A 22,851-nucleotide genomic window follows, 5' to 3' on the forward strand; every position below is an offset into this window, starting at 1 on the left:
TGTTGATGTTGATGTTGATGTTGATGTTGTTATATATATATATATACATATATCATGAACTTTCATTACTATTATTACTACTACTATTATTGCTATTACTACTATTACTGGTAATACTATTATTACCATCTATATTATTAGGAGTTATTAATTGATCAGGATGATGAAAAATTTTTTTATAGATATTAAATATCTCTTTTAAATCCTTCATATTCAATTCATCAAAATCTTTATTCAAAAACCTTCTATCATCATCTATTGCAGACATATTAAGTGTAGTACTATTTGTCATAGTTTCATCTCCTTCAATTTGTTCATCGTCATTAATTGAATGCACTAATCTTGCTCCAGGTAAAATTTCCATACTCTTATTTTGACCGTTTTCTTCTAGTTCGGCTTCATCACTGGCGATATCATCGTCGTTTTCCTCTGGAACTGTATCATTGACAATATCTAAGGACATTTGACTACTACTTCTTGAAAGTGTATTTGGTGGCGTATATGATTTCATCTTTCCTAATATGCCTCTTAATGATAATTCAAAAGTTCCTCTATTAGAACTATTGCCATTATTATTATTAGTACTAGTAGTATTTGTAGCATTTGCAGTCGTAGAACTAGAACTAGTGTTTGAAACTGGATGTTCAATAATTTTTGGGATATCCATTGTTGGTGATTCAGTGCTTGAATTATTCCAATTCATTATTGAATTTGGTAAATGAATTTTACTGCTAATAGTTTGTTTTAGAATTTTTCTTTGTCTATCACTTAAGTTTTCTTGATATTCTATTGAAAGATCATTAATAGTTAAGCTTTCAATATATACTAATGCAGCAATAAAATTTGTTAATGAATATAATTCATTTTCTACCAATTTCTTCTTATATCTAAATAGTTTAATAAATTCAATATTCAAAAATATGTGTTTTGGCTTAGTTTTAATTAAATAATAAATTAATAATGATAAAAATTCATCATTCGACATAGAATCAGTTAATTTTAAAATTTCATGCAATTTTAATAATATTTTAGATTTTTCAAATGGTGGTATTGAATATTGTGTAAAATTTATTAGAACATCTTTAATTTCAGAATCAATCTCCTTATTAAATTTAATTGAATCGACTGGTAAGTCTAAAAACTTCCTTAATTTATCATCACTATCCATAATTTCATTTAAACATTTAATCCTTCTATCCATTAATTGATCATACTCTAAAAAATCGACGCTATTTCTAAATAGATTTGTTACATCGAAATAATTTCCAGTAGTAACACTATTACTATTGTTAGTATTACTAGTATTATTATTAATAATTGCAGACTCATTGAAATCTCTCATGCTTGTGTTGGAATTATCTCGTGAATTTGTGAAATCATCATCTTTACCATTCAACATGGTTGGTACTGATGATACAGATGTGCCGACTTCCAAGATCCTTTGAAAAATGTCTCTTTCACATAGTTCCATATATTTATCAATTTTAATACCAACGATTTCATTATTTTCTAAATGAGTAGTAATTTCATCTGGTGATAATAAAGGTAATGAGTTTTGTGTTGATGAATTACTTAAACTCATTGTCATATTTGTTGCCATCATGGAAGAATTGATATTATTGTTATTAGTCACCATAGTAGATGGACCATTCACGCTATTATTAACAATGTTTGAGTTTGTGTCATTACCAAATAATGATGACGAACGTCTTTGTCTTCGAATATTATTATTGATACTACCACTCCTTGAACGGGCAAAAATACCACTTAATCCACTACTCAAAGTCTCACGAGAGACACTTAGGAGGGATCCAGAATGTGTAGGTGTGTTATTAATAGAATTATTACCATTGATATTATTATTGGCGTTATTTAACAGCTGGAAAGCAGCTTTATCAAATTTACTGTAGAAACTCTGAAAAAGATTAGCTAACTGAATAACAGTCAATGGATGCAAATATTTGGGTTGTTTCAAATCGATAATGAATACATCAATTTGACGAGATAATTCAACAGGCAATTCTTTTATAGGACCAACCCTTTTTTCTAATTCTTCATGAGAAGCTTTTTTTCTTGGAGAAGCTAAAGTGGCAGTGCTATTAGCATCTGAACTCTCATCATTACTTCGATTAGAATCAAAACTATCTGAATCATCAGGAGCCTTATACGACTCCTTTAATGCTTGTGAACCATCAAACCGTGAATCGGTGATTGGAGGAGTATGGAAAGTCCTAACTCTATCCTTTATGGGCTCACCTTGGAGCTCAGCTAACTTACTCTCCATGCGGCCTGTTTCTAATATATGCATATATATATGTAAATCAATTAATACAATGGCTTAGCTTTGCAATTCTCCTGAAGAATAATCCAGCTCAACGTCAACTTTTTTTTTCCCGTATGTCTTTAATTCCCACAAACGACACAACAGCAGATATCAGTATAACTGCTATTTCTTATCCTTTTTTCAACAATATAAAATCAGTTTGCTAGCTACCAAGAATGTCTTTAGCTTCTCTTTTAAACTTGTAATTCCGACATCCAAATCCTGGTTTTACGTGTTTCTCTTGTGATCTTGGTCCCTGACTCCGAGCCAGGAAATTTCAATTCCGTTTTGAAATTTGTTTCATCATTATTCTGTATATGAAAAAAATGAAAAATGTATTATTGTAAACTACAAATAGAACGTTTATTGTTTCCAATAAAAATAAATTATATAAGCTTATTTTTAGCAATAAAGATTTATAACAATAGGCGTTGAATAAACTATACCAATTTCGAAAGTATACCAACAACAATCTTCGTATCTTTTCTGTAGTTTGACGTAGGATTAAGTCATGGTATAAACTTATCGGATCAACCATTTATAGAGGAAATATACAAGACGTTACAAATATTAAAAATTCTTATACAACTATTTTATATAAGAAACAAATTGTAAGAAAATCAAACTTATGAATAATTTCAAGCAGAAGAGACCTCATAGTCCAGATTCTTTAACTATTCGGAATTATAAGAGGCAAAGGTTGCTACTAGATTTTCAGAGTCTGTCCATTACAAATGGTACTAACGATCAGCATCAAAGGAACGTTAACAAATATCCAGCAACCAAGGATTCTAAAGTTATTAATCTGAATTTGTCAAATGAATTGAACTTAACGATCCCTACTAAGTTTATGAATACCCTTGATAAGTCTACCGATAATAAAGTAATTTATGAAAATTGGAAATCTTACCTTTACAAGAAGAATTTACAATTAATACAATGGGTTGATATGAAACTAGTGATTTATACGATTTGGTTTAATTGGTTTTCTAATCTTAATGACCATACCAATTTAAATATAAATGCTGATATGGATATGGACGATGAATATTATAATGGTGAGATAGATGAGGATGGTGATATAGATATGGATATGGAATAGTCACATATCCTTTAATGAATATTAACGATTTTTAATGATACTTTTTAAATGCTTAATTTATAAATGGCTTGCTTTTTCTTTTTTCTTTGTTTCTTTTTATTTTCCTTTTCGCCCCCCTTGATAAATATATATACGAATATACAGGTGTTAGTCATCTATCATTGATGACTGGCCAAGTATATTCACATCATAATGGGTTTGACGTAATATCTGTTACCCTATATATAATTTATAAAATATATAACAATAATTAGTATTCTTTAAATGAATTCCTATATTAGTAATGGTATGCCAGCTTAACTAAGGCCAAACATAGATAGGTGTAACCAGTATTCTAATAATAATAATAGTAATAATAATATATAATAGTTTGAATCAATATGGCCATATTGAAAAATTAGTAAATGTCCTTTATTTGTGGTGAAATTATGAGTGAGATCGGGTATGATATTTGAAGAGATATTCAAAAGATGCAGAAAAGAAAATTAAGATTATAGGGGGTGTGTGATTACCTATGCGTCATAAACATTTATTTTGGCTTTCGTGTGAATCAATTCTGCCACCTGTGTATCTGAACGAATCTCTTCACCGTCGCCATTATTCTTTTTAAAGAATAATTTAAAATCTTTTGTGTCTATACGAGGCCCGATCTTGCTACGCAAATCTAACAACGTTATATTGCTGTTCAATAGTAGGGCAAATATATCATCTTTATAGTAAAATTTGATTTTAATTGATTTCAAACCCGGAGGTAATGAACTTGGAGGTCTTGATAATGGCATAGTATGTTGGAGTTGCTGATGTGTTGGTGAAGGCTGTTGATTAGAAGTACTCAATGATATATTAGCTAACTTTTCATATATTTTTAAATCTTCACCAGTTAAAGTATTATCTTGTTCACTACTGGAATGCCCATTTGAACTTCTGTTATTGTTAACAATAGCAGTATTATCCTCTATTTCCATAGAATCAATACCTTTTGAATGTGCATTGCTACTACTACGGCCACCCCTATTACCAATTTCAATGCTAATAGCATGATCATCTGAATCAAATTCATTATCAAATCCATTATCAAGGATACAGAATAATGATTTAACCATATCGGAGTGTGAGATATAATCTGGTAATTGAATCAATTCTTTTAAATATTTATCTAAATCTTCACGTCGTTTCATACTAATAGAATCGGTGACATATGGAACAGGACCTGGAATATAAGGAAGTATACGTTTGATCCAATTGCCATTGGAGTCTCTTAATTTACCAGCTTCTGCTGGAAACGTGTCAAGAAGTTTAACTTGTAAATCGTAAAAATCTTGATAATATCTTTTCAACTCACGAACTTTACCTGTAGAGATTTGACATCTCACAGTGAACCAATATTTATCATCTTCTAATGCAAATGTCACTACTGCAGCTTTTATGACAAAAGCACCATCCATATCGTTTGGTAATGACATACTATGATGAGAATTATTATTATTATTATAATTGCTACCATTAGAGAATGAGTTTGTAGGGTTATCTAAGGATCCTAATGAGATATTACTTGCCTTATATTTACTTACATTCATTTTCCATTCTTGAACTGTAGGTAAATTACAATTCAAAATATCTTCCTTTACATCCGAACCTGTAGCATAACCCGTGGATATATCCACAATACTAACAAAATCCACAGGAACTAAACCAGGGCCACCTAATCTACCAATTGGTTTAGCAATGAACCATTCATAATTATGATGTGCACAAATGAATAGATTTTCTCCTGCAAATACAGTCAATTCATCTGATTTTTCAGCTTGGAAATCATACAATACAATGGCATACATGTTTCCGCTCTTGATAGATTCATTAGGTGTAGTACGTCCAGTGTCCACACTACTAACTGTGGAGCCTGGTCTTGTTCTATTAAATGATTCAAAAAAACTTTTACGCACTTTACCAGTCTTCCCAGTTGATGGGTTGGTAGCACCATAGTAGGTACTGTCTTCTTCAATCACGTAGAAGAACTCACCTTTGAGAAATGATAATTCGGAACTGTTATTGGAATCATAGGACCTGATAGCTTTAATAACTTTTTCTGGAGACATGATATCTCTAGAGCTACGACTAGATCTTGTGGTCATGCTAGCAGTCGTATTCAAGTTACTTCCACTGCCAAAGGAAGCAGAGGCCTGCCTTATGGGTACTGTTTTCACGTGTTTGATAACGTTACTCATGTCTTGTGTGGGGGACGAAATATCTGCTGAAGTAATTCTGCTTCTAGAGCCTTGACTATCATGTCTGGCAATCTTCAAACCTTTCAACATGACAGCACGATCTCTGATTTGTTTTATATTTGTGATAGCTTGAACCTGGTTTAGTTATGGTTTGGTAGGGTTGTTTTAAAGCTTCTTGTGAAACTGCAGAAACGAACTGTGATATATGAAGAAGTAAAATTAAGCCAAAACAATTACCAAACGCCAACCTTAAACCTAAGACAACGCGTCAGTATTTGTTTCTCATAAGACCTAATACTTGATATATACAAATGGAGCGTCCTTGGCATCCAATTCTAGCAAAGTTCTGCAAAATGGATCTATCATAGATATTATAGAATCTATCTAGTCTGACTGTTCACCTGTTCTGCCAAATTTCAGCCTGAAACAGGTTAGCTCCGTTACGCGTCGTCTAGAGCAGGAAAGTGAGCTGTGAAAAAAAAAAATTAAAAAAAAAAAATGAATCGCGAAAAAATTAATCACGAAAATTGAGGAATTTCAAGCCAATTAGGTAAAATTGAAATTTGTAAGAATAATGGTGCAATAATTTGCCAAGTATGGAAATCAAATGCATTAAGATGGATCGATGAGCAAGTGAACGATGAGGTCATCGATTGATTTATTAATGCTTTTTATCGTAATATAGCAAATATACCGATTTTTGTTCATCCAGAACGGAACGTAAGGGACATTCCTTAGTACGGGAATCACATATCCACCAGAATGGATACCTTTTAACAGTAGGAGTTCTTTTGAAGGTGATTGTTTCCTTGTTGGTTTTGGAGATATTCCTGCCTGTTCCAGGAGAAGGTTCTAGTGTCAAATCTATTGGTTCAAAGCGCTTCGAAAACAATTTCCTTCTGTAGCATTGATAATGTCCCATGGAATGTGATCCTGAATGCTTAATTGCGGAAGACAAAGTATATTGAATGTTGTTTCTCATTACTGAGACTCCATCCATTACCAGTTGATGTTCTAGCAACAACTTTTCATCATATGCAATTTTACAAGCGTTTCTGGTATATGACATACCATTAAACATTGATCTAGTTAAATGGATTAATAATATATCTGGCACTTCAACAAATACTGTCTTTTTCACAATGGTACTTTTGATATTTCTTGTTATAACACCATCGTGGCTGTATGAGTCTACAAATGAATTTAATGGTTCATCTAACTCTGTGTTGATCTTCAATTCAGGAAAAATCTCTTTTAATGACTTTATTAAAGAACGAGTATTTGGGTTATGAGTTCCTGTGCCACCAAGAATTGCTGAGACTTTACACACTGTACAAGAAAATCCTTCAATAACATCTGAATTTGAACCAGAAATTAATTCATCTAAGGAAATCGAGGGTTGGGCTGGTAGGTTTAACGTTAAAATATCAAAATCAAACATTTTTACCTCGGAGTTTCTACCACATTTCAAACATGTCAATTCATGACAATATTTACCTTCAAAGGGATAAGTAGGAATGTCTAAGTTATTTGTAATAAAATTCATCAATCGAATTAGTTCTTGATATTCGTTATGTAATACTTCTAATAATAATTGAGTGAATTCTTGTGCATCATTTTGTCTACGTGACATTTTTTGCTTGAAAATGCTTTCCATAGTTACAATGATCTTATCTGATGATTCAACAGTATTTAAAAACGTTGGGGCTTGTAAATCGTAAATAAATTCTGCCATTACTTGATGTAAAGGTAAAGCATACCTGTTACCTTCTTGCTTGGGATTTTCATTCAAAAATTTTAGACATCGAAGAACAGAGTTTAGATAATGGTTAAATCTTTGTGAACCAGCAAGACCTTGTAAAGATGAATTAATAAAGCAATCGTTTCCTTTGTTTATTAAGCCTGTGGTGTATTTGTCATATCTTAGAGATGCCTTGTTCCCAGATGATCTAAATAATACTCGAAAAATATCCGGACCCAAAACATACGATATTAAGCAAGTAACTAATCCTAAAGAACCATATTTAATAAGTTTATTTTCAGTTTGGAAAATTTGTCGAAATAAACTATGATTTTTGAAAGAATGCATTACTGTGTTTACTAAACTCATAGTAAACAAAAAAAGTAAAAAAAATAGTTCTGTTTTTTTCTAATTATTTATAATAATTTAAAGTAAATTTGTTTAATTGCGCTATCTAATTTACCATGATATGCACACCTCCACTACAAACTATTTTTTTTTCTTTTTGACATTTAATAATTTTTTTTAAAAAAATATGGTACGTCTTATTTATTAATTTATTTATCATAATTTATTTCATTTTTTTAGTTTACAATCCTTAATTCCGGAAGAATTAGCGGAACTTTTTTTTGTTATAAAGGATTTAATTGATATGTTTAATATTTATTAGGAAATATGATAAACATTTAAAATGATGAGACTGATAAGGGTTTAAAAGCTTAATTTCTATTGGTTAAGCTTAAGCTGTGAAAAATAATAGTGGTATATAATGCAAAAGTGACGAAATTTGTATAAAATCTATAATATTGTTTATTATTCGAAAAGGTCTTAGCGTGGCATTCAATGAATTAGTTATCATTAAGGGTATTAACTTCCCAGGTTTTCAAGTCTTTGTATATAGATGTGTTTTGACGTGTAGAATTATTCAGATGTAAGATTAATGTTTCCAAAGTCATACCATTCAAATTCATAAAACTATCGACATCTCGAACGATTATTTTTCTGATCTCATCCCGTGTTTTATTGGAATCTGAGAACCTTCCATTCGAGATAGAATTACTACATTCCATCTCAACATATTTCATTAGTAAACTTTTAGCTTCAAAATTAAAAACATTTTTTTTGACCAAATTTATATTAAAATTGTTATTGATTAATTGTTCTTTAATCGAAAGCGTTCCAGAGGAGCCAATATACCAATCTCTATAAACATCCCATATAGTTGCTGCAAATGAATTTTTCAAATATGTCGTATTATCTTTTTCAGGTGGATTTATATCATTATTAGTAGTAGTGCTAATATTATTTGATGAAGGACTAAATGAATTAGGTATTGGTATCGATGGGCGTGGAGCTGTAATCGATTGGGTAGATGAGTCATTATTTGACCCAGATATGAAAGGTCTATAATCCATAGAATTATTTTGTGGTTCGTTATTTATCTTTAAAGGAGTAATTTTTTGTTTCTTATATTGAGTAATTCCATTATTATCGGACTCAGGCAACGATTGAAGTAAATGCTTTTGTTGGAGTTTTGGCATGACATGATCTGTTTCATGACTTGCTGATGTAACCAAGTTTTTAATCGTTTTTGGTGATGTGATATTAGTATTCAATTTGTAATTTCCAATATTAATATCATTAGTCAAACTTTGCAGAGCATTTGCTTTAAAAGAATGAGAACTTGAAACAGTAACACTCAAGCCGGGTGACAAAAATTGAATAGAGGGGTTATCTGTTTTATTCTTTGGGGCCGTTGGCGTTTTGTTGATAATTGGAGGTAATATGTGGACAGATTTGCTTCCTGACATATCTATTGAAGGGGGTGTTTTGGGTTTTTGTGACTCTATACTGGAACGTGTAAGTGATGTAGCTTGTATATCTGTGCGATTTAATTTAGAGGGGTAAGTTTGAGAAGGGATTGTCAGTGAAGAACTCTCTTGTGGTTTCCTTATATTTTCACTTGTTACAGAAGTTGAGTTTAAACTATTATTTTTATTATTTTGTAAACGGTTATCTTCCTGTTCAGATTGTAAATTATTAAGTACTTTTAATTGTAGATCTATCATTGTATTGCAGCTCATTTTCATGGCAGATAAATCGTTTTGCATATCATCAACGGCACGCCCTAAAAAAATATTTCGTTCTAATGTATCTTGTATTTGTTTATCAAGAATTTTTTTATTCTCACTTAATTCATCTTTAAAATTATTACTTGAGCATACATTTTTTGTATTTGACCCTGCATGAGTGTCGTTAATACTCTTTGAGTGCAAAATATTTTCAAATTGAGGAAAGAAAGACTGTACATAATGAAGTAAATTTCCATATATATTTGGACTTCGAGATAAATAAGTACAATCCTGAATAAATACACGTCCAAAGAATTCAAATAAATTACAAAACGAATATAATTTAAAATTAGTTCTGTGGTAATATTTCATATCACTTCTTAATTTTGGCAGCCAAGGAAATACCATATTACTCAAAACCTTATCAAAATTGTTTCCATTATTATCAAATCGTAATTTCTTATTGATTAAAAAATCATTTTGATCTGTGAGGTTTTCAGGAGTTGAATATATATGACTTTTTAATGGGTTAAAGATATTATTAATGATTGAACTGGGATCTAATAGTGGGAAACTTTCAAAATTTTGAGCAGTGATAGGAATCTTGGGATTATGCCAAACTAAAAACATAAACATGGTTAAAGCAAACACAGGACATTGTGTAATGTCTTCATCTCTTTGTAATTCTTGATAATATTCTGCTTTTACTAATCCTGTTGATTGCGTTAATTGCGTTTTTCTTACGATCAACATATTTGCATTCTTATTAGTTGTATACATATCTATTAATTTAATAGATGCAACATCGATTAAGTCAACATTACAGTAGTATTGAAGAAGAAATTGAACAATTGTTGAAAATCCAGAAACAAGGGCAGGTGAATTGAAATTTGAAGCTAATTTATCCTGTTGTTTTAAATAATGTCTTAGTTGATTTTCAACTGTTGATTTTAACGAAGAAGAAATACCTGGCGGAGTTTTTTCATTGGTATTATTCGTAGCGGTTTGATACAAGTCCATCAATGTTCAGATATATATAATTTATTTTCTTTTTTCTTTTTAATTTTTTTAATGATCTAATTATTATTTTTTTTTTTGTTTTTAATTTTACTATTATTAAACACAGTTATCTTAACTTAGTATATAAACACCACCAGTAAATAATTATATGCTAACATCGAATTGAGAGTTTGATATATCTTTGGGTCTTAGCTTTACCAATCTTTACTCAATTATAGGTGCAAAGTTCATGTACATATATGTATATATATATATATTTTAATTAGTTCTTAACCAAACGAGGTCAACCAATTTAGTTGGCCATTCACACGGATCCAAAAAAGATCTAAACATACGCCTATACAACCCCTTCCAAGTCATGTTTAATAATTAAACGCCGACAACTCAATAGTTACAGCCTTGTTATTTTGTATTAGTGGAGCTATTGGAACATGCTTAAAAATGTGACGTGGGAGAAATCGTAACTAAGTGGGCCCTGTAACAAACCTGTCACGTAAATGGCATATTAAAACGTTACTTATCTTGGGATATAATTCATAATAACACACTCCAATCAATCATTCCGGGTATGCTTCTAATTTTGACCTATTGATATGCGTATTGGTGTAATGTAGAAATTGGCTCGAGCTTAAAAGGGTGATTTGGAATTTGAGTCATGCTAGTAGTAAATGAAGAATTTTTATATCTTACTTACCTTCAGTTACTAGAGGAAGCTGGGTGGAAGGATGTACAACACTAACGGAGTACATTTTGGGATATATCTAAGTCTAGAAAAAGGGGACTCAAATTAAGATCTGAAATAGAAAATACATTCTCAAACCGCCATTTTAGAAGATTTATTTTATAGATGAGACCATCACCTGTAAAATGATGATCTATACATGATCCAGAAAACGTTCCTTTAAATTTAATTTTGACCTTTATAGCTCATATTTTTGTTTTATTTTAATAAAAACAAAGTAAGGTATGCATAATAACCTGATAGTTTATTAAAGTAAAACAATAGAAAATAAAAAATTATGGAAAATAACTATAATCCAAGCCTGTGTTATATCTTGTCTTCTTCATATCTTGTTTTGTCTGGGAATCTGCTCTCCTTTTTAAAAAATAGGTATAATCTTTATAATTTTACTATGCTTTGGAAAAAAATCAGATACAATTTTTGTGAAATTTTCTCGTATCTCGTGATATCACGTGGACTGAAAAATTAAGCGTCAACTACTTGAAATATAATACATTAAAATATTGGTGATGATTCTAAATAAAGCAAACGCGTTTAACAATAAGAGACACTAAAGGGAATACATTTGGAATCAGTACTTTTTTTTTGAGAAGGTGCAATCGATATGTCTCAAGATCCTAGCCAATCAGCGAAGCCAAATGTGGCTGATACCAAAAATGCCAAGCAAGCAAATGGTACTTCCCAATCTAGTGGGACTCCATCTAGACCTTCCACAGGTCAAAGCAAGCTTAATGGACCATTCTCAGCATCCGATTTAAATCGTATTGTATTGGAATATCTTAATAAAAAGGGTTACCATCGTACTGAGGCTATGCTAAGAGCTGAGAGTGGACGTACATTAACCCCACAAAATAAAAACAGTCCAGCAAGTCCCAAGTCTGGAACCTTACCTGAACCTTCTACTACTCCAGCTACTGCTGAGAAACATGTCAGACCTGTAAGCAATCCAGTACCAGCAAAGAGAAATTCCGATGGTGAAATCATTTCTTATGAAAACTTGCAAAATGCCACTTCTCCAGAGAGTTGTATTCGTGCTTATTCCATTTTGAAAAATTGGGTTGATTCATCATTAGAAATTTATAGAAGTGAATTAACTTACATCATGTATCCGATTTTTATTTACATGTTTTTGACTTTGGTCGCTAAAAATCCTGTTCATGCACGTCGATTCTTTGATAAGTATTCTGTTGATTATAGAGTTTATCATGGAAGTGAAATTAATAGATTGTTTAGTGTCAATTCGATTGATCATATTAAAGAAAACGAATTAGCCAGCTCTTTCCAGAATAATAAATATCGTGTAACTATGTCAAGAACTACCTTAAATTTGGTTTTATATTTCTTAAATGAAAATGAAAGTGTGGGAGGTTCTTTAATAATAAGTTTAATAAATCAACATTTAGAACCAAATGTAGTTGATACAGTTACGTCTAGAGACAAATTAGGTGATGGTATTAAACATTCGACGGAGCCTGGCTCTGGTACTACAATAGATTCAAGTATAAATTCTGCTCCTGTAAAACTAGGGCCTTTTCCAAAAGAAGAAGAATTTAAAAAAGAAGTTGAAACAGAATTGAAAATTAAAGATGAACAAGAACGTAACCAACTTCAAAAAGAAGCAGGCAATTCTGAGGAAGTAGAATATAAAAAATCTCTGGTTCAAGAATATAAAGAAATGAATAATGAAGTGAAAAAAAGTGATACCAATAGAGATGGTTCTAATAGAGATGAAGCAACTACCAACGATAAAGATGACGTGAATTTAGATGATAGAACATCACTACTAACTAAACCTAAAGAAGCTGATATGATGTCACCATCAGCAGATTCTATCCCACTTCCTACAAAGACAGCATTAGATATTAGATTAGAAATTCAAAAAGTACGTGAATCTAGAGAAAGTATAAGATTAGATACAAACCCTAATTCCTTGCCAAGTGTATGTATGTACACTTTTCATAATACAAATCAAGATATGACTTCCCTGGAGTTTAGCGATGATTGTCGATTGGCTTCCACTGGTTTCCAAGACAGTTATATTAAAATTTGGTCATTGGATGGTACTTCGTTAAATACTAAATTTACACAGGCAAATAAAGATAGAAATAGAATTACAATAACAGATAGATCATTAACACATATGGATAACGAATTATCTGCTACTTTAATTGGTCATAGTGGTACAGTTTATTCTACTAGTTTCAGTCCTGATAACAGATACTTGATTTCTGGGTCTGAAGATAAAACAGTAAGGTTATGGTCATTAGATACACATACAGCATTAGTAAGTTATAAGGGTCACAACCATCCAATTTGGGATGTTCAATTTTCACCATTGGGACATTATTTTGCTACAGCTTCTCATGATCAAACAGCTCGTCTATGGTCGTGTGATCATATCTTCCCATTGCGTATTTTTGCTGGCCATTTAAATGATGTTGATTGTGTTTCATTCCATCCAAATGGCTATTATGTATTTACAGGTAGTAGTGATAAGACATGTCGTATGTGGGATATTAGCACAGGTGATAGTGTAAGATTATTTTTGGGTCATACTTCTGCTGTGGTAAGTACTGCAGTTTCACCAGATGGTAGATGGCTAACTACTGGTAGTGATGATGGTACCATCAATGTATGGGATATTGGTAGTGGTAAGAGATTAAAATCATTAAGAGGTCACGGTAAGAATGCAGTTTATTCTTTAACTTATTCTAAAGAAGGTAACCTACTAGTTAGCAGCGGGGCAGATCAATCAGTAAGAGTATGGGATTTATTTAAACCAAGCGCTAATGCCAACAATAACCCTTCTTCAGGCACTACAAACTCTAATCCAACAACAGATGATAGTGAAGTAGTAGATGTTGATTGGTTTGATACCATGAGTACTAGTGTAAATCAAGATATAAAAGAATATGGCCGTAGAAGGACAGTGATACCTACTACCGATCTGTTAGCATCATTCTATACAAAGAAGACACCTATTTTCAAAGTTAAATTCACAAGAAGCAATTTAGTATTAGCTGGAGGAGCTTATTTAGAATGAGAAATAATGAAATCAACATAAATATATTTATACATATATATATATTCATATGTATACCTGTACAACCATCATATTATATAATATAATTGTAACTATAAATAAATGAACCTTTAACAAAAGTAATCAACAGAAGGTATATATTAAGTTTAATAATAATTTTTTTGTTTATACGATTATTTTACATCAAAGGAGGGTAACTTAAAATGCCATCTTTCTGGTTCTTTATTTTTTTTAACTGCGGTTAAATAGCTAAGGAACTATAAATAAAACAAGAAGGGTAATAGTGATAACAATACCAAGAGATTACAAGACAGTTCACACCACGAACAAATACCTATGAACAGTATTTATTACATCTCTCATACGTTAAAAAATTCAATATCACGATGAATACAACACAATCGAGCCAAGATTCCGATAACTCTTTAAAGAAGCAACTCAGTATGGAAGAAGATTATGAAGAGTTTGCAGAAGAGGCACGCCAAGCTCAATTATATGGCACTATTCCACGTACTATACCCAATAATGATCCATATTCTCGAGTGCTGAAGAAAAACTCCAGCGGCAACAAATCAGGCTCAAAATCTAAAAGAAAATCCAACAAGAAAAATGAAGGCCCATCTGCCGATCAAGCTAATTATGCGAGCGAGATAGAAAATGACAATACATCATTGGATGACAATTCAAGCCCTAGAGTATTAAGCAGTCAACATAACGTTGACAGTCAAGACAGATTATGGAGTGAAATCGATGTTTTAGACGACGTCAAACGCTTGGCGGCACAGACTAGCGCTGGTACCACCAACACTTTCCCAGGAGAACTAGAACCACAATTAATTCGTCTAAGAGAAGCGCATACTAATCTTTTAAAGACAATGAGAGACCATCATAATGAATTGGTAGAGCGTGCAACACAAGCTGAACGTAGCAATGGTAGTGCACCTGAAAATGCATCTCCTACTATTACAGGGATAGCTACTGGAGGTACAAGTGTTGTTCATTCTGGAGCAGCAGCTGGCCCTGCTGTAACCGCCAGTGAGGACCGTTATATTGAAGAGCTCATCAGTATCATTAGAGAACTCCGAGGTTAAGGTTGAAAAGTTTCAGTCACGTGTGGTAGAGGATGCCAGGTGTACGGGTGATGGAAACAGCTTGTCTTGCCCAAACCGGAATTTCGGTGAAAAAAAAATATACAACATTGTGAAGAAATATACTGGATATACAATGGTGGTATGTTGTAAAGATTTCGGCAGCTTCTCAGCAGATGTTTCATCATAATAGTAGAAACTACAGTCAGCCTTACTAACCGAAAAAATATCGATGCATATCGAGAAAGAAAGGCCTAGGATTAGTGACTACTGCAAGAGGAACAGAGGTTATGCTTACACCCCTACAGGTTTAAGTAGCGTTCTTCAACACCTACAAACACGTACCTAATACGCGAATTTTCAGTTGAACTTTTTTTATGGATTATTAATTGTCACAAACCCGGGTGCTATTGTATAATGGCGTGGACGGCATTTGACATTTCGTCAGATGCATGGAGATGTGGGTTTCATTTTCTGCTTCTAGTAAGTGGGTATATTTATTGTGTTGATATTTATTTACACTCCCACATTCATTTTAGCTAATTTTGTGGAATTCATGAAGTGTGTTTGTTTTTTACCATTAATGCCTCTTCCCCCGACAATTATATGATTTTATTTAATGTGCTTTAAAACTTCGAGAGTTTTCAATTAAATGTCTCGATAGTCTTTCTCTTTGACTTTTCTTTACTATGGGATTCATTGTTTTTAAATCATCTTGTTTAACTTTTATATCTTGACCTTATTTTTTTAACTAAGTCCTCTGACTGTTAATCTTTTCATTAGCATATCAAGAACTAAAACCAAAAAATGGCTTCTCAAAACACTTTCTCTGACTTCAAATTGGCTACTGAATTGCCAGCTTGGAAGAAATTACAAGCTTTGTACGATGCTTCTGGTAAGAATATCTCTGTCAAGCAAGAATTCGCCAAGGATGCTAAACGTTTTGAAAAATTCTCTCACACTTTCACTAACTTCGATGGTTCCAAGATCTTATTTGATTTCTCCAAGAATTTAGTTAACGATGAAGTTAAGGCTGCTTTAATTGAATTGGCCAAGGAAGCTAAAGTCACTGGTTTAAGGGATGCTATGTTCAAGGGTGATCACATTAACTACACTGAAGACCGTGCTGTTTACCATGTTGCTTTAAGAAACAGAGCTAACAAGCCAATGTATGTTGACGGTAAGAACGTTGCTCCAGAAGTCGATGCTGTCTTGAAGCACATGAAGGAATTCTCTGAAGAAGTCCGTTCTGGTGCTTGGAAAGGTTACACCGGTAAGAAGATCACTGATGTTATTAACATCGGTATTGGTGGTTCCGATTTAGGTCCAGTTATGGTCACTGAAGCTTTGAAACATTACGCTACTGACATCAAAGTTCATTTTGTTTCTAACATCGATGGTACTCACATTGCTGAAACTTTAAAGGTTGTCGACCCAGAAACCACCTTGTTCTTGATTGCTTCTAAGACATTCACCACTGCTGAAACTATTACCAATGCTACTTCTGCTAAGAACTGGTTCTTGTCCAAGACTGGTAACAACCCAGCTCACATTGCTAAGCATTTCGCTGCTTTATCTACCAACGAAAAGGCTGTTGGTGAATTTGGTATTGACACTAAAAATATGTTCGGTTTCGACTCTTGGGTTGGTGGTCGTTACTCTGTTTGGTCTTCTATTGGTTTATCTGTTGCCTTATATATTGGCTACGATAGATTCGAAGAATTCTTAAAGGGTGCTGAAGCCGTTGACAAGCATTTCACTGAAACTCCATTAGAAGAAAACATTCCATTATTGGGTGGTTTATTATCCGTCTGGTACAACAATTTCTTCGATGCTCAAACTCATTTAGTTGCTCCATTCGACCAATACTTACACAGATTCCCAGCTTACTTACAACAATTATCCATGGAATCTAACGGTAAATCTGTTACCCGTGGTAATGTTTTCGCTAACTACTCTACTGGTTCTATCTTATTCGGTGAACCAGCTACCAACGCTCAACACTCTTTCTTCCAATTGGTTCACCAAGGTACCAAGATCATTCCATCCGATTTCATCTTAGCTGCTCAATCCCATAACCCAATTGAATCCAAATTACACCAAAAGATGTTGGCTTCCAACTTCTTTGCTCAAGCTGAAGCTTTAATGGTCGGTAAGGATGCTGCTCAAGTCGAAGCTGAAGGTGCTACTGGTGGTTTAGTTCCACACAAGATCTTCTCTGGTAACAGGCCAACTACTTCAATCTTGGCTCAAAAGATCACTCCAGCTACTTTGGGTTCTTTGATTGCTTACTACGAACACGTTACCTTCACTGAAGGTGCTATCTGGAACATCAACTCCTTCGACCAATGGGGTGTTGAATTAGGTAAGGTCTTAGCCAAGGTTATCGGTAAGGAATTAGAAGGTTCTGAAATCGTCAAGGCTCATGATGAATCTACCAACGGTTTAATCAACCAATTCAAACAATGGATGTAAAAAGAGCCATCATTAAATATTTGATATGCTACTATATATAATTTTTTCTTATACATCCCATTGCTTACGTATGATATATATGATTTTAATTTAACTTTTAACCTATATGTTTTTATGAATTTTGATTTACTCTAATTTAAATCTCGCTTATGATTATATCACGATGATTCGCTCAAAAAATAAAACTTATTTTTTTGAAAAAAAGATTAACTAAAGATAGACCAACCATACATAATAATCCATTCATTAATATGGAGATTGAAAATTCTACTTCCATTTCCAACGACTTACAACAACGATATTCTCATTGGAAAAAAAATACTAAATTACTATATGATTATTTAAATACAAATTCTAACAAATGGCCATCGTTAACGTGCCAATTCTTCCCTGATATTGATAAATCCAATGACACACATCGTTTGTTATTGTCTACTTTTACCTCATCACAAATACCTGATGATGAAAGTATTTATATTTCTCATATCTCTACATTAAACCATTTAGATTGGTCATCGTTAAATAATTTTGATATGGATGAAATGGAATTCAAACCTGATAATCGAATCAAATTCCCATCCAAGAATTTAATAACTGATATAAGTATTACATTTCCTGAAGGAGATTGTAATAAAGCTCGATATATGCCTCAAAATCCCGATATCATTGGTTGTGCATCATCTAACGGGTGTATATATATATTTGATCGGACCAAGAGAGGTTCTAAATTATCCACTACTACATCAGCAAGATTTAGCAGTGGCAGTAAAGCTTATGAGGCTAAATTGGCAAAACAACGCAAATTTGTTATAGAAGATGGGACAAAAAACGATGAATTCGAATGTCTATCAATAGCATGGAATCCACAGCAAGAGGGTCAATTATTATCATGTGAAAGCAATGGTAATATTCATCTTTGGGATTTTCAAAAAGAATTTTCTAGTAAGAATAGAGAGATCAATAATACAATTTGGGATACAAATTTTGATGATCTCGGATGTAATGAAGTAACATGGATGAATGGACATAATTCTATCTTTGCCACTTGTGGTGAAAATAATAAGATGGCTGTATTTGATACTAGGAAAGAGGGTATTGTTAATAGTATTGAACAAGGGAATCACAATGGTGGTATAAATTCGTGCAAATTCAATTATGAAAATGCGATGCTATTAGCTTCGGGGGACTCTAATGGTATAATTAATCTTTGGGATATTCGAAAGCTAAATAAACCTATAAGGAATTTATATCATGGATCATCTATTTCTACTATTGAATGGAGTCCGTTAATGAATGAAATGATCGCTTCAGGTGGACAAGAAGATGGATTAGTCAAATTATGGGATATTAGCAATGAAGAAGAACCTATATTTATCCATGGGGGACATATGTTGGGCATTAATGATTTATCTTGGGATTTGCATGATCCATGGTTATTATGTAGTGTTGGTAGTGATAATTCTATACAAATTTGGAAACCTGCCAAACATTTAGTAGAGACTAAATTGTAACGATAATGGGAGTATTTTGGATATTTCTAATGAATATGAAGATGTAACATCGTAATGTTAAATCGTTAAATTTTACACAAACTTTAACCAAATTTACGCAAATGTTGATGAGATTATTGATGCCCTAATTTTTGTCATATTAAATTCTTCATTCTTTAAATTTGCAATAAGATAGAATAGGTATGAATAAGCTGTACTTAAGGTGATTATAAATTGACAAGAAGATCACCTAACTTTTCAATAACGGGCTTGATTTTTGAATGTATATTATATAGAAACATTAAGTTTTTTAGTAATATCTTTCTTTTCAATAGACAAAATAAGCATAAGAAATCCCTATCATCAAATTGGAAGCAAAATTGTAATTGCATCTATTGGTAGATGTTCCTTGAGTATAGACAATAATTTTTTTATACTAATTTAACAATAGTTAGTGACGGGTATCAGGAATGGCATTCTTCTCTACAATTATAAAAGATCAACGGACTATACTTTTAGATATTGATTTAAAAATTAGAAAATTAACTACCAACAAAATATTTGTTTTTAATGGATCAAACTTATTTACACTGAGATTCAAGATATTCTTGTTTAGAATTAAAATATTTTTTTTTCTTTCTTTGGGTATTCAAATAACTCTTCAAATTTTATTCCATTAAAAATACTCGAGAATTCCCCTATGTAAATATCTAGTGAATAATTATTTAAGTTAATAATAACTCATCAATACTTCTTCTATTATATGTACCCTTTAATTACCCTGACGGACTACTATTTTTTTTTTCAAAATTCACCTTGTCTTAAATACCCGAAATTCGGAAACATCGAAATCTATTGGAATAAAAAGGGAGAAAACGAGGTTTATATTAGAAAACAATAAAAAAGAGATACAGACAGACAAGAGTAAATCAATACAAATTAAAAAAAATTAGAAAAAAAAAAATAAAGCTAAAGCAAGATGTCCAATCTAGTAACCAAGTATGCTGTGAACCGTCAACTGTTACGTTCTAGTCTTTTCAAATCCACTAGTACTTCTTTGAAGAATATCCGTCCATTGTCTTCCACTACTCCTCGTTCCAACGAAAAGACTCCTGTGAGTCCTTCCATCAAGGCCACATCTATTATCAACAGTTTACCAGGATCTTCTATATTATCCAAGACCGGTATCTTAGTTACTGGTGCAGCTGCCAGTGTCTATGCTATCTCCAATGAATTGTATGTTATTTCCGATGAAAGTATCCTTGTATTGACCTTCCTTGGGTTTATGGGTTTGGTAGCCAAATATATCAGTCCATTATATGGTGATTTTGCCAATGAAAGAATGAACAAGGTCAGTTCTATCTTGAACTCATCTAGAGAAAAGCATATGAACGCTGTCAAGGAAAGAATTGAAGATGTCAAAAGTCTTGATAGTGTTGTAGACACTACCAAGCTTTTATTTGATGTTTCAAGGGAAACTGTTGAATTAGAAGCTGAAGCTTTTGAACTACAACAACGTGTTGAATTAGCCACCGAGGCCAAGAGTGTTTTGGATTCTTGGGTCAGACATGAAGATAATATCAAGAAATTGCAACAAAAGCAATTGGTTGCTAGTGTTAAGGATCGTATTGAAAGCATGTTGGGCGATTCTAAGTTCCAAGAACAAGTATTGAACGAAAGTGTTACAGAAATTGAAAATTTGTTGCGTTAATGTAATGTACGTAACATGACCCTATTTTTTCTTGTATATCAATTATATATATATATTCCATTTTTCCATTTACATACATGTATATTTATATTATTATTATTATTATAAATATATATATATATATGTATATTCTATATTCTATATTCTCTATACTGTAAGTATATATAAACTGACCGATCCGTGAAAAAAAAAAACTAATGAGAAATTAAAACAGAAGATAAAGAATAAAATAAATAAAAAAAAACCTTAAATAATGGATGATTCAGCCCACGTGATAGCTCCTCATGTGACCTCTGCAGGTATCCCTACACAAGCTCTTGATGCAGCTCGTTTAAGACTAGCACAATTGGCACAATCATTACGAAGGTTACGTGATGAACTAGCACAACCTCGTCCTCCTGCAGCACATACTTTAAATGCACAACTTGCAGTAGCACAAGCACAACTAGCATCAGCAGCTGCCACTTTACAGCATTTCCGTTCCACTTTGCGTTCGGCAGTCGCTTACCCATCATCTAGTTTTCCCACAACATCTCAAGAGGCTTTATTATTAGCATTACTAAGAACTAAAAGAACTCCAGAAGTAGATGCGGCGCTAGCACGTGCAATCGATGCAGGTTCTGATACTACACCTCATGATGATGCACGCGATGGACGTTGGGCTGTTCAAGCTGTAGCAGCAGCACGTGCATTGCATGACGATGAAGAAGAGGAAGACCCTCGAATGGCTGTGCCTGTACGTACACGTACCACAACAAGTGATAGAGCGGCTGCAGAACAAGTTCTTGGTTTCTGTTTCTCTGGTGTTTGAATTGTATACAAGCGCATATGTATATGACTGAGTGAGTAAGTGTGTGTGTGTGTGTGTATGTATTATTAAAGATTGAATGATAAGTATTTTGTGCGACTATATTATATATGAGATGCATTTACAACTTACAATGGTAACCGGTACATCTGATCCAAGATATATGAGCAAAAATAGTCTTATATTATTACATTTAAAAAGGTTTCCATATACTTACTTGTACAACACATAATTTAATCAAAAATTTGTAAAACATTTGTAACTTATATAAATGTTTGTGAATTGTATCTATACCATTATATATATATATATATATAATGGCAGCTATATTCTGAAACAAAATACTGTATTTGGCAATATAACATCAGTACACGCAAAATATCAAAATCATAAAAAAAAAATATTACGAGCACGTGACATTGTGTTCACGTGACCCCAATCACGTAAATGAATTTCAAATTTTCACATGCGTTGCTATCACGTGATACTAATTATCATGTGACTTTCAGTTCCACGTGACGTCGCATATCACGTGATTATGTGTAAGTTATGATACCTTTTCCACCTTTTTAATTCGTTTTAAAACCCAAAATACTAATGCTGCAATAAAAATACAATATATTAAAAGTTGATGGACTACTATTAGTGCCAACTTTTTTCTGCATCACGTGATCTCAGTATCACGCGACCTAGTTTACTCCTTTCCGGTAATATCCTAAACAGGCAAGCTGCAAATTTTCACGCGATGGCCGGAAAATCGCAAAACGTCGCGAAACCATTGAAAAAATTGAAACGCGACGACCAAAGCGAAAAGTATTTAAACGCGATGATTTCCTGGGTTTGAAGCCCGAATGGGCGGCTACTAGGGACAGATGCCGCCGTTTCTATATTAAATAAGTTCAAATAAGTTTTCATATAGAATAATTATAATCATTTATTATATTTTTTTTTTTTTACACTCATTGCAATAATATATTTTGTTATATTTTGTTATAAAATTGCATAGATTTA

General features: G+C 32.5%; 11 protein-coding genes across 11 annotated transcripts; 7 read left to right on the forward strand and 4 right to left on the reverse strand.

Moving 5' to 3' along the window:
- Positions 1–52: 52 nt before the first annotated feature.
- MUK1 (guanine nucleotide exchange factor MUK1) lies at positions 53–2,284 on the reverse strand (the record flags this gene model as incomplete). Its single annotated transcript, XM_004182110.1, has 1 exon — positions 53–2,284. The coding sequence occupies one exon, from the start codon at positions 2,282–2,284 to the stop codon at positions 53–55; it is 2,232 nt and encodes a 743-aa protein (XP_004182158.1).
- Positions 2,285–2,951: 667 nt separating this feature from the next.
- Positions 2,952–3,425, forward strand: TBLA0H03580 (uncharacterized protein; the record flags this gene model as incomplete). The annotated part of the gene is made up of 1 exon (XM_004182111.1): positions 2,952–3,425. One exon carries the CDS (start codon positions 2,952–2,954, stop codon positions 3,423–3,425), a length of 474 nt encoding a protein of 157 aa, XP_004182159.1.
- A 512-nt stretch (positions 3,426–3,937) lies between these two features.
- Positions 3,938–5,740, reverse strand: BEM1 (phosphatidylinositol-3-phosphate-binding protein BEM1; the record flags this gene model as incomplete). Its single annotated transcript, XM_004182112.1, has 1 exon — positions 3,938–5,740. The coding sequence occupies one exon, from the start codon at positions 5,738–5,740 to the stop codon at positions 3,938–3,940; it is 1,803 nt and encodes a 600-aa protein (XP_004182160.1).
- Positions 5,741–6,311: 571 nt separating this feature from the next.
- UBP16 (putative ubiquitin-specific protease UBP16) lies at positions 6,312–7,760 on the reverse strand (the record flags this gene model as incomplete). The annotated part of the gene is made up of 1 exon (XM_004182113.1): positions 6,312–7,760. The coding sequence occupies one exon, from the start codon at positions 7,758–7,760 to the stop codon at positions 6,312–6,314; it is 1,449 nt and encodes a 482-aa protein (XP_004182161.1).
- Positions 7,761–8,239: 479 nt separating this feature from the next.
- TBLA0H03610 (uncharacterized protein) lies at positions 8,240–10,483 on the reverse strand (the record flags this gene model as incomplete). The annotated part of the gene is made up of 1 exon (XM_004182114.1): positions 8,240–10,483. One exon carries the CDS (start codon positions 10,481–10,483, stop codon positions 8,240–8,242), a length of 2,244 nt encoding a protein of 747 aa, XP_004182162.1.
- A 1,346-nt stretch (positions 10,484–11,829) lies between these two features.
- On the forward strand, positions 11,830–14,268 carry TAF5 (chromatin modification protein; the record flags this gene model as incomplete). Its single annotated transcript, XM_004182115.1, has 1 exon — positions 11,830–14,268. The coding sequence occupies one exon, from the start codon at positions 11,830–11,832 to the stop codon at positions 14,266–14,268; it is 2,439 nt and encodes an 812-aa protein (XP_004182163.1).
- Positions 14,269–14,654: 386 nt separating this feature from the next.
- TBLA0H03630 (DUF5315 domain-containing protein) lies at positions 14,655–15,359 on the forward strand (the record flags this gene model as incomplete). Its single annotated transcript, XM_004182116.1, has 1 exon — positions 14,655–15,359. One exon carries the CDS (start codon positions 14,655–14,657, stop codon positions 15,357–15,359), a length of 705 nt encoding a protein of 234 aa, XP_004182164.1.
- Positions 15,360–16,163: 804 nt separating this feature from the next.
- PGI1 (glucose-6-phosphate isomerase) lies at positions 16,164–17,831 on the forward strand (the record flags this gene model as incomplete). The annotated part of the gene is made up of 1 exon (XM_004182117.1): positions 16,164–17,831. One exon carries the CDS (start codon positions 16,164–16,166, stop codon positions 17,829–17,831), a length of 1,668 nt encoding a protein of 555 aa, XP_004182165.1.
- Positions 17,832–18,082: 251 nt separating this feature from the next.
- MSI1 (Msi1p) lies at positions 18,083–19,342 on the forward strand (the record flags this gene model as incomplete). Its single annotated transcript, XM_004182118.1, has 1 exon — positions 18,083–19,342. One exon carries the CDS (start codon positions 18,083–18,085, stop codon positions 19,340–19,342), a length of 1,260 nt encoding a protein of 419 aa, XP_004182166.1.
- Positions 19,343–20,300: 958 nt separating this feature from the next.
- ATP4 (F1F0 ATP synthase subunit 4) lies at positions 20,301–21,032 on the forward strand (the record flags this gene model as incomplete). Its single annotated transcript, XM_004182119.1, has 1 exon — positions 20,301–21,032. The coding sequence occupies one exon, from the start codon at positions 20,301–20,303 to the stop codon at positions 21,030–21,032; it is 732 nt and encodes a 243-aa protein (XP_004182167.1).
- A 253-nt stretch (positions 21,033–21,285) lies between these two features.
- Positions 21,286–21,843, forward strand: MED8 (RNA polymerase II mediator complex subunit MED8; the record flags this gene model as incomplete). The annotated part of the gene is made up of 1 exon (XM_004182120.1): positions 21,286–21,843. One exon carries the CDS (start codon positions 21,286–21,288, stop codon positions 21,841–21,843), a length of 558 nt encoding a protein of 185 aa, XP_004182168.1.
- Between the last annotated feature and the right edge of the window lie 1,008 nt (positions 21,844–22,851).

The sequence above is a fragment of the Henningerozyma blattae genome, chromosome 8 (genome assembly GCF_000315915.1).
Source record: "Henningerozyma blattae CBS 6284 chromosome 8, complete genome".
NCBI lineage: Eukaryota > Fungi > Ascomycota > Saccharomycetes > Saccharomycetales > Saccharomycetaceae > Henningerozyma > Henningerozyma blattae.